The sequence below is a fragment of the Protomyctophum bolini genome (assembly GCF_963924005.1).
Source record: "Protomyctophum bolini genome assembly, chromosome: 3".
NCBI classification, from domain to species: Eukaryota; Metazoa; Chordata; class Actinopteri; order Myctophiformes; family Myctophidae; genus Protomyctophum; species Protomyctophum bolini.
Window position 1 is genome coordinate 10533410 of NC_137864.1, and position 12500 is coordinate 10545909.

Consider the following 12500-nt stretch of genomic DNA (forward strand, 5'->3'; position numbering starts at 1 on the left):
TATGTGATGATGAAGGCATCGTGTGGTAGGCGTATGTTTTATTCTGGCTATGCTATAGCTAGACTATTAAATGCTTTTTTTTACTTTTCCACAAGAGTGCCTTGGACTCTCTCATACATTTTTTGCATACATTTTGTCATCCAGTTGTACCAAAGAGCACCTTGTTGGCACATTTTTAGATATGTTCTCCTTTCTCTCTTTTTGCTTGGGTAGATGTTCATGTTCTGTCCCACTCATCATAACCACCATCTACTGTATGTTGCTGAAAGATGTAGTCACTACAGTAGGTGTATTATTAAGTGCAAACATAGCCTAATTATCCCCATCCTGATGAAAACTACGGTGGGTGTATACTGTACAATAGCACATCCACACATGATTTAAGGGTCCCAGTTTGGGGGTTGATAATAGTGTGGTCACACAATAGTGAACTACTTGACTTAACAGAGACTAAACTATTATAGCTACAGTGTTACAGGCATGCAAATACTAACCAACTACTGTATGTACAAAAATACATACATTTACTGTACCTATTCAATTGATTGATAAAGACACTGCTGCAAAGTATGAAGGACAAGTGAAAAGAGATCTTGGTTCCAGCTGTAATGGAGGTGTGAGTTATCACCTCTGTAGCCGATCGTTCTTATCATAATGACACCCTCAATGCCAGACCCTGACAGGCACCCTGATGAGTGCTATAATTGCAAGTCTGGCTCTGGTCAAAAGCCAGTGAAAAAGAAAAGAAATACCCCAAAGTCTGCAGAAGTTTATTTCAGTTAGACACATACCTGTCAGTGGGACACATTTTCAAAGGATAGGCCAAGCTGAAAACTCATATACTGTACGCACGACTAAACGTGAGGTGACTGCAGTGGATCACACAAGGAATCTAATAATGTCTGGGAGTGAAAAGAGATTAGCCTAAACTTCCCTGCCATAGCCACACCTCCTGTATCGTATACATACTGTGTAACACATAACACTGTAACAATATATTGGTGGTGGAGACACAGCAACACTAGTATAGCAGGGATAGTTCAAGTATACTACTAGATTGAGGCTAGTTCTGTGTTCCTGTGATGTGAGGTACACATGCACTATGCAGTGCATTCTCCTTGTCAGCGTTAGCCACTTCAGCACTTCGGACCTGCTAGCTGGCCTTGGCAGCGATGCCATGTAAGACGAGATGGCAGGGACAGGATAGGAATGGCCATCTGAGCAAAAGCTAAACACTGTCACTCACCTTGGGCATCTGCTGAGCCCAGTAGTCTAGGTCATCATGACAAATACTGGCAGTCAGGGTATCCCAGGATGATCCATTCAATGAGGTTGGAGTCTTCCTAGTTCCTTGATGCATTAACAAGCGACAACTATATAGCAACAGCACAGAAACTCAGCCTCTGCGGTGCTCCAACTTAAAGTTTCTGGAGTCAGTTTCATTTCTAGCCAATTTGACCTTGATGGAATATGATTACTAGGATTACTGTGATTATGGTAGGCTCAGATATCACACATACCATAATTCACTAGCAAAATAATGAATAATACACACACACACACACACACACACACACACACTCGGCAGTGTGTGCGTGCGCTCAAGCACACACAGAGAGAGATACTGTAGATAGAGAGAGAGACGTCCAGTCCCCGACAACACTAATTTTAACACCATATATTTCACTGTGTTGTTTATGAATTGAACACATTGATTCCGTTTCCAATTGAATGTGAATGCAAACGCAGCAAATTAAATATGCAAGAGTGATGCAACTTCTCCGCCCATTCGCATCAAGTCTACCGAAGTAGAGGTGAGAATGCGACCAAACTCGCCATGAGCGTCATTCCAAGTAAGTTTGTGTGTTTATCTCTCTTTCTCCTGCTGATCCAGCTGCGGTCTGATCACCCACAATAGAAACACTTGTGAAACAATGCCGATGTGTGCTGACAGAGACAAGTACACACCAGTACGCTGACATGACATCGGCATGGCCATACATGGGCCAGACACACACATACGATATGTACACACAGACTGACACCTTTATGAATCCCAGGCACTCAATACTGTGACACCAGGCATGTCCGTATTTGGGCATAATCCCGGCAATCAGTACTGTGATGTCAGGCATGTCCATATTTGGAAACATCACTGGCACAAAGGACCCCATCACACACGCAGCCACGCATGCAAGCACACCGCAACACAGGCTTTATGTGGCAGTGTCAACAGTCCACCTGCTAATCTTCAATGAGAACCTGCAAGGCGGGTAGTAGGAATGTGTGAGTACACATTGTGAGTGAGTGTGCATGTGAATGTTGGTCATGGTGTGTGTCTCCCTTGTCAACGGACAAGACACTTTCAACTACAAATCCAGTCACAAACTTTGAAAACCTATAGCATGATACTAAAATCAGGATTTTATTATATATACAGTATTAGCAGTGATTGCTCACAACGCATCACTTTCCTGACATGTTATGAGCTTGTAGCTCCGCTATTTATTGAGCACAACACCGGCATGACTATGACTGAGGCAATACAATGCAACACAGTAGCCACATGTCGCATGCACGCATGCACGCATGCACGCACGTCCACATTTATAAAATACATTATCAAGGGCACACATATTTTTCTGTTGCTTCTGATGTCCCACACACTCCAAACAACATGTGTCTCGGTGCTTGAATCAAAATAAGCCCTAAATGTACAGAATATAAGCAACACATGCACATGAACTTATTCACAGTCAACATTGGTCACTTCAGTCTGTCATATTACAAATGAAATATTACACGCACGCACGCACGCACACACGTGCTCGCTCACACACACACACACACACACACACACACACACACACACACACACACACACACACACACACACACACACACACACACACACACACACACACACACACACACACACACACACACACACACACACACACACACACACACACACACACACACACACACACACACACACACACACACACACCACTGTACACGCACATGCCCCAGGCATTGGAGTGGTGGGTCATAGGCTTAGCCTTGCATGGTTACTCTATCAGCAACTTAGTAACTATAACCTGTGGGAAGGTATCACAGTTTCAGCCACAGAGAATGAATGGACTGATTCTGCGTCTTTGATCCCTAAAAGGATCTGAGTGACGAGATGAAACTGGAGGCTCTGGATCCTGGAAGTAGTTTAACACCACCACATTCTCTCAAGTTCACCACGTCCTGGTTGGAATGTCAAGAGGGAAGGCTCTCTGATATTTGCCTGCCCTGCATAGTGAAATGTAGAGTTTATTTAACTCTCACACTTACAGTGTACAGATAAACCCAAATGGACCTGTACGGGTCCATTTGTCCCGGTCCAAAGACTTAGCGTATAGTGTACATTTGCATACTGTCAGAGTTAAATGAACAATTAGTAAAGTAGGGGTGCATGCAGTCGGTGGCGCAGTCGCTAGCTTTGTTGCATTATAGCTCGCGGATTCTATTCCTGTTCTCTCCTCCGCATCATCAGCGCACATACCTTAAGTGGGGTTTGTGAAAGGGCCTTCTGTGTGGAGTTTGCATGTTCTCCCCGTGTAGGGGGGTAGGTACCCTTACAAAAAACATGCAGTAATCCCGGTCTCTATACTGCCTCCCCACTGTCCTACCAGGGAAACTCCCGCCTGTCAGGTGATAAGAAGTGGCCTGCTCACTCACGCATGAGGTCAGTTTGGGGCTCTCCCCACTTAGCAGAGGGAGAGTATAGCGCCCAGGATTACAGCTTAGGCAAATTGGCACCGGGTGGAAAAATGTTATCATGGGATAAGACTGTCAAAATAACATTTTTTCATAAGTGAATAATGCCCAACTTCATCATACAGTGTAAGTAGTGTAAGTAGGCTAGTGAAAATAGCAGATCTACAAGCTCACAAACATACAACGTTGTAAAAGCTTGTAGATTTTCAGTATTTGAAAATGTTTTTGAAACAAAACGGTTTCAGACGTACAAGGTTCCCACCCGAGAGCAACGATTGTATGTAACATCCACTCAATCGGTAAATGCACTGAATGTGTTTTAAACATTGTTATAATTTAGCTATTGAAAAATAGCAGATCTACAAGCTCATAGCGCGCCACTCGGTGGCGCTATGAGCTTGTAGATCTGCTATTTTTTTAAATCGTGAAAATAGCACAATAAAACATGTTAACACCATGAATGAATAAAGAAAACAAAACAAATAACACGTACAACAGCAAAAGAAAGGAACGCAAAAACAAACTATTCTATTATTTCTATGGTCACACCACATTCTCTGCTTTGGCACATAGGGATGCTCAATTAACAATTTCAATCATATTTCTATTGCAATTTTGGCCAATAATATAAAAATAAGATTACTGACTTAAAAGGATTATTGAGCCGCACTCTATTTTGCAATGATTCTCTAATTCTATCTTGTTATCTTGAACAATACCGTGCAAGATGTTACACGACGGTGCCTGCACCACAAGGTAATATGACCAATTTATTGAATTAATTTAAATTCAAATACAAAGTGATCTATGCCCAGGAGAAAATATCAGAGAAACATTCAATATACATAATATAAATTTAAGTTCAATCATTTGCACAATGTTTCCCAAGTCAACAATTCATCGCTTTAAAAGAATCATGATCTCAACATTGACCAAAATAAATGTTTGCCGTAACCGAGCAGCCCTAGTGGTGGCAACGCATATAATGTCCTTATTCTAAATAGTTCACAAAATACAGCCAGTGAAACAGCATTCCAGACCCTATGAAAATAATCATAATAAATTGTCATCGCTGACGATCTTTTTCCGCCGGAGACCTTATCATTATGTTGTTATTGTACACTGTGCGGCGGCAAGCAGAGCTAATGAATAGAAATGAGATGAGGGTGTTGGTTAGTAGAAGGAGAGCATAATGACCTCTCCATATATCTAAAGTGTCATGGACTTAATGAGATGGTGAATCAGTCTCTGGCTTCAGAATTACAAATATGAGATGCGGGATCAACTCGGTGGGAGAAGGAAATAAAAGACTGGGGAGAAAATGTGTAGTGAAAAGAGAACAACAGATAGAAGAAGAGAAAGAAAGAGAGAAAGGAGAACTAAGTAGCGGAAGGAACAGACATTCAGAGAGAGAGAGAGAGAGAGAGAGAGAGAGAGCAAAGAAAGAAAGAGCTGAGAGCGATAGAAAGGAAGGCAGATGAAAGAAAAGATGGAGATGCTACATTTAACGCATTTAATGCATGGGGAGAGAGTATGTTTTTGCAGTGTGTGTGTGTGTGTGTGTGTGTGTGTGTGTGTGTGTGTGTGTGTGTGTGTGTGTGTGTGTCCGTCCGTCTGTCCGTTACCAGCTAATCTCCGGCACCGTTGTCCCGATCCATGCCAAACTTTTCCCACACACTCCCTGAATGGCAACGACGAACCTCTGCCCCAAATATAATAATATAATATAATACTATAACAGCCTGTTATAGTGCCACCATGAGGGGGGGGGGGGTTACCAAAGTTGTCGTCCGTTACACAAATGGCGGTGGCAAATATTTTTTTTGGTAATTTGCACACCTTTATGTGCATAAAATGACCTCCGGGGTTAGGTTGGGTTGTGGGTCAATGGCAGCATTATTTTGGGACGGGGGCTGAAAGGTCACGGTTATGGTGGGTGTGGCCAGGAATAAGGTGGATTGGTACATTTAGATCCTGTGGTCGGGTGACTCGGGTAGGACTGGTTGATAAAGGTTCTGCTTACTGCACGAAGCTCAAAACGCAACTCATATACTCTGCCCAAACAGGCTTTCTGTATTAGTTCAGTAGTAGAAATGTCTGTGCTCACTGTTCTGGGCGCTCGGGTTTCGCGGTGGTAAAAGTGTAGGGCTTTACACGTAATCTATAGGAGTATAGGACGAAAGCTCTGTGGCTCCCCACTGGCAGGTGAGTCAGTAGGATACAACAGCAGTGACGACACAGACATGTGTGTGGGGAGAAAAGGGTTAAAAACTAAAAACTAAAACAAAACAAAAAAGTCATTTCGGTGCTCGGATCCTGGCTGGGTAGGATATAAAAGTTACAGTTTGCAGATTTATACTTTGTCGTATGATGGCGTTCCGCCCTGATATAGCAGCAGAGTATAAATTATGTATTAGGCCTAATGTGGCAGGGCCCCTCCAAACCCCATACTGACACTGGGCCCTGAACTGGCAGCTGGCATGCCCACCCTGCTCACTCATGCTTACTCCCATCGATTAAACCTTCAATATACTATCATGTTATCCCCCCTGCCCCCCCCCCCCCTGCCCCCCCCCACACACACACACACACACACACACACACACACACACACACACACACACTCAGACACACTCACTCACTCACACACTGAATAGCCTCGCTCCACCACTCAGCCATCAAAAGAGGAGGATTGACTGCTATTATGAGTTTGCACACCGCCAACCAATTATGAGAAAACCATCACATATCTTCTTTTCCCATCATCAGAACGACAGGCAGAGGGGCTATTTTTACCTCTGTGCTGTTATAGAACTCCAACTGGAACGCTCCTTTTCATTTAGGAAATGTATTTACAGACGGAGGCGGAGGACGAATACGATGGCCTGAACAATGATTATAAATCTCTCATTGACAAGCGTTGAGGCCCTGCCATTTCATCATTTAAGAATAAAGACACATTAATGGACTGATGTCATTTGGCGATGAGTCTGATTATCAATCAGTGTTTATCACATCTTTTGCGACTGCAAATCATGATCAATGCCAACAATCACCCTTCATCATCACGCAACATTCTGTGTAAATACAGTATGTGTACTCGTGTACTAATGACACTCGACTTCATTGACACATTTTGTTTGTGCCATGGTGATGACGGCCATCAAGGGAATGCAAAAAATGCAGGGAAAATGTTTTTCCTTGGCCTAGGGAGTTGTACACAGATCGGCACAGTTACAGGTAAAAACAGGAATTGGCCTGTTATAGCGCCACTGATTTTTTTTTTTTAGCTTAGCAATCTTAGCCAATCGGGATGGAATATGGGAAATGGGACAGATCCGTGTTGATCACATGACTATAGAGATAGTGTATACCGTGATTTATGGATGAAATGTGTACGAGTAATGTAATGAAATGTGTTTAGCAAATCTGGGCCTCATGGTGGTGCTATAATAGGCTGTTCTGAAGAATTTGGGGCAGAGGTTAGTCATCATGGGAGTGTGTGTGCAAAGTTTGGCATCGGTCGGGCCAACAGTGCCGGAGATTAGCTGGTAACGGACGGACGGACACACACACACAAGGACACATGGACGGACGGAGTGCAAGACCTACTCTCTCCCCATGCCTTGCCTGGTGGAGACAATAAAACGCATAAACATCACATCAAGTGTACAGGTGTAAAAGAGTGGGTGAGATCCCGCAATCTGCCGATTAGATTATCAGTCGTCTTTGTGTGCAAAATTGACAAAATTGATGACGGCCATCAAGGGAATGCAAAAAATGCAGGGCAAATGTTTTCCCTTGGCCTAGGGAGTTGTACACAGATCGGCACAGTTACAGGTCAAAACAGGAATTGGCCTGTTATAGCGCCACTGATTTTTTTTTTTTAGCTTAGCAATCTTAGCCAATCGGGATGGAATATGGGAAATGGGACAGATCCGTGTTGATCACATGACTATAGAGATAGTGTATACCGTGATTTATGGATGAAATGTGTACGAGTAATGTAATGCACATGAAAAACACTCAACAAGCTTCATGGCAATCTGCCCATTAGATTTTTTTTAAATATTTGTTTTTGGCTTTTATTGTTAGTTTCATAGTCTACTTGCCAGCCATACTATAGTATGGGGACCCATACTCAAGATTTCTAACATAAAACGTACTCAACATGCCATGTGTTCACATTCTGGCAAGTGGACTATCATGTGAAGATAGACAGGAAAGAGGGAGAGAGAGATGGGGAGAGAGACGCAGCAAATTAATGGGATTTGAACGTGCGACGTGCTGTCAGGCCAAAGCCTATAACCGGAATGCGCCTGGACCCCTTGGCCAGCGGGCGCCCCTGCCCATTAGATTTTGAGATAGGGTATCTCAAAATAGGGTACTATAGAGGAAAGGCCATGTATCACCAAGTGGGGGTTTATTCTCTGGAAAGCATATCATACTTGCTAAGATATCTTGCTTGGGGATCAAAGTACTGGACAACTGTCAACCGACTGACCAACATTGCCATCATTAGCGCCCCGCCAGTGCCGCTATGAGTTTCACACTGCATGCATCACTAAATGCAGATGAGACCACATATGGCAGATCCATTAATGTCAGTCACCTGGGTGGTGGACCATTCAGTACAAGTGTAATTAAAAGAAGAGAGCCACTGATAAAGGTGCCAGCTGTAGCAGTCAGAATTAGATGATGGGGCGAGACTGCACTGCCAGACAAAGGGACCGACATAACAACCTTTTGCTGTCAGGAACAGGTGGCTTTAACACAGCATATGTCTGATTGCTGTAATTATTGGGGCCATCCAAGAATCGGTTCCAACTACCAAAGAATAGATTTTAAGAAATGGATGCTTAATGCAATAAACCATGCAACATTTACAATCCAGGAACTAGGCCTCTCTCCGCTGTAAATAAAGCAATGTGTGTGTGTGTGTGTGTGTGTGTGTGTGTGTGTGTGTGTGTGTGTGTGTGTGTGTGTGTGTGTGTGTGTGTGTGTGTGTTTTCCCTTCACATTAATTATTTTCATAGAGGAGCATCTATGCTGTAACCTTTAAACAAATTACGTTTGTGTACTGCTCTCCAACAACGTTTCAGTGTAGCAAGCCGTACTGTTGTTGTGGAGGCCACTAAGAGAAAAATGAGGGGGGGGGGGGGGACCTTATGTGGCATGACTTGTGCAGCCATGTGAAAGTGTTTAAGCACTAAGTCCCTGTGGGCGCGTGCCTGCAGCTTGTTTTACACTACCACATGTCAACACAAGCGCACTGAAGTGGCATTTAAATCACGATGGGTCACCGCTATCTACTCCCATTCCACCACACACACACACACACACACACACACACACACACACACACACACATACTCTCTCTCTCTCTCTCTCTCTCCCTGTCCCCAGGATTCTAATTATATTTGATGTTACAACAAGTTAGATAAAGTCAGAAAATGAATACAAAAATTTAACCAAATGTGAAGCACTTGGTGATTTTAAACTGACCTACTGACCTATTGACCAAACGACATAGTGGCCTATTAACTGCATGGTCTCAGCAAAGATTTCTGTTGCAAAACTAAAGTTTGGAAATAGCAGGGACCAAAATGCTTTTTATTGAACAAGCAGCTAAATTCTAACATCCGTGAGCACATTATATTTGAAATCTGAACGTTTATGTACACGTTAAGGTCATGTGAACCATGGCTATTATAACATCAACTTAAAAATAATCACTTTCCTACTTTAGGCATGTTATTATAAGTGAAGCATCACACCTGTGTGAAGTGAGGGGCGCTCTTATCATCGTACATCATCATGACATAAAATAGACACTACTGCATGTCTATTTGCTCAGACACCGACGTAAAAATCTACATTCATTGTCAATGGGAACGTAATGTTTGTTTAGGACAAAGTTTGTGAACATACACTAAAAGCTGGAAATAGGAGGGGATAGTGCCCCTCAAAAATATCTAAAAACTTTCATAAATGGTCCAATACTATTTTCATACATTGTTCAATGGGTTGCGATATGATGCATTAGATGTGCATTTTTTTTTAAATATATGGTCTATCAGCCTAAAGGCATAAATAAAAGAAAACAAAATTAAAGTATACGTGTAGCCTGCAAACAACTATCTGAGTGCACTGCAGGGAAAGCCAAAAAATACAAATGGATTCTGCTTGAATGATGCAGCCTTTATGTATAATTAGCCTACAACGTTCGGTGATCTTTCTAGATTGGTGTGTGCCTGATGAGAGAGAGAGAGAGAGAGAGAGAGAGAGAGAGAGAGGGAGGGATGGAGGGAGGGGGGAGGGAGAGGAGCAGCTGCTATATCCTCCTCCTGACAGCTTTCCGTCTGGTTCATTAGAGCTCTGCAGTGTGCGTCTGTGTTCACTTCAGTCTCCCATTTGTTTTTCCAAGATGGTGTACACACTACACACTATAGGAATCAAACACATTTTGAGGTTTTACCCGCTTGTTTCCCGAGTTTGGAGGAGAGTAAAGCGCTTGCGCTGCAATATTAAAGCCCCCTCTGGGGGATGAGGGGGAGACAAGTGGAGATAGCGAGGGAACTGGACAGGGTCAATCCCATGAGCACTTTGATAAACATGTAACGACCCCGTCACTCGCCAAAAATCCATTTCGATTCGGAGAGGAACGCAGTCGTACAATACGGTATAAATTACACCTAAGAAAAAACATTGGAAGACGATCCCATCTTGCTTCTGCTGCACAATCAACATCCCTGGATGAACACAATGTACTTGGCAGAATACTACAGCAGCATAGCCAAAATTGATTAAGTGAGGCAAATGCTGCTCCTATGTTATTATCTAGCTTGTGGGCGACTAAATAATTTCAACACTTAAACTGTGATACCTACGGTAAGAAGTTATGTACAAATGTAATACACCAAACAACATTGCTGTTCATTGTCACAACGCTAATTCATTCCCGTCTGTCTGTTGGTCAACTACACGGGTTGCCAGACGTCCCCACCCCCAACTCCCACCCCGGTCACCACTGTTGGCCTATCATTTCTCTTCCTCTGTGCTTCATAGAGAGTCTGGGGAATCCCAGAGGTCAGCTCTTCGACAAACGGAGTGGGTCATTGTGAGGAGGATGAAGAGAAAGAGAATAAAAGAGTGAAAGGACATTTGTAGCTGCCAGACCGGACAGCGACCTCACCATTTGGACAGAGACCCTCGCACCCTCTTTTTTTTTAGAAGGCCACTTGAGGAAATTCAAAGCAATGCCGCGAGCATAAAGGCAGTGGATTGAGAGTCCCACTTAATGCCTGTCCACAGAATACCCCCTTCACACACACACACACACACACACACACACACACACACACACACCTTATGCCATGGCTAGCCATTCCCATATTCCCATGGGACCCCCAGTCCCTGCTGAAAGAGTGAGTCTGACACGAGCCTCTGACTCAAGCCTTTACCCTAACCTCTGAACACACCACACACACACACACACACACACACACACACACACACACACACACACACACACACACACACACACACACACACACACACACACACACACACACACACACACACTCACACACACACACACACACACACACACACACACACACACACACACACTCACTCACTCATCCTCAAGAGAGAGTATGGGGCCCCAGGATAGGCAGGTGCTGGGGCAGCCCCACGGGGTGTGTGTGTGTGTGTGTGTGTGTGTGTGTGTGTGTGTGTGTGTGTGTGTGTGTGTGTGTGTGTGTGTGTGTGTGTGTGTGTGTGTGTGTGTGCGCGTGCGTGTGTTTACAACAGTGGTGGTAGGGGTCCATTTGCCGTCTGTCAGACGACCTGCTGCTGTTTAGATCAACCAACCAGCCTATGTTTCTCTTGTCCCTTGTGGGCCTTGTGATGAGTGTGTGTGGGCCTTGTGGTGTGTGTGTGTGTGTGTGTGTGTGTGTGTGTGTGTGTGTGTGTGTGCGGCACACCTGCCAAGGGGTCTGACTGACTGATAAACCAGGATTATGTATCACTCTAATTGCAAACATATGGGTCAGAGACAGGGATCTAAACCTGCACTGGTCATTAATCAGGCACCTTTCTCCAATAAAGGTGACAGCAGGTTTGACAAAACCACAACTGGGTTAAAGGTTATCACGCCATGATTACTGTCCACTGTGTTACGACATATAGGGAGGAATATTAAGACAAAGTCAAAGGAATTGGTCAATGTCATTAGTGATGAAGCTGGTTCCACAGCAATTAAGTGTAGGCATATTATACGTCATAATAGACAGGTAATATCAAGACTTTGCTGTGATTTTTATTAGCCAATTTCAATTGAAGGTGTCATTGCCAATGTATCATAAACACATTGCCTCATTTTGTTAAATAAGCACCACTGAGATCCTCTCAACTTAAAAAAACAAATGAAAGCCAAACCTGAGCACAAATGGCACAGATGAACGCTTTATAGGAATCGGCAAAGCTCAAATAGATGAACATGCAAATCAAAGAAAGTCTGAAAAGCACAAGTAGCCTACTGTATAGCGGTATCCATACCTACCTTGTCAAATAGAGACTTCCATTGCTGAGACAGGGACAGAGAGAGAGAGAGAGAGAGAGAGAGAGAGAGAGAGAGAGAGAGAGAGAGCAGGGGATGAGTGAGCCAAGGGAAGAGGGTGAAAATATGAGACAGGTGAAATACAGTGAGGTGACAGGTCTGGGTACCA

At 43.6% G+C, this 12500-nt stretch overlaps 1 protein-coding gene across 4 annotated transcripts in view; it reads right to left on the reverse strand.

Moving 5' to 3' along the window:
- The window catches only part of rhbdl3 (rhomboid, veinlet-like 3), a 116910-nt gene that overhangs the window by 103022 nt on the left and 1388 nt on the right, over nucleotides 1–12500 (reverse strand). For 3 of the 4 annotated variants that reach the window (XM_080760328.1, XM_080760327.1, XM_080760330.1), the window contains exon 3: nucleotides 12335–12358. The exons of the other annotated variant lie outside the window; for it this stretch is intronic. In XM_080760328.1, coding sequence (XP_080616454.1) covers nucleotides 12335–12358 — 24 coding nt within the window. The remainder of the gene's footprint in view (nucleotides 1–12334; nucleotides 12359–12500) is intronic. 4 annotated transcript variants of the gene reach the window in all.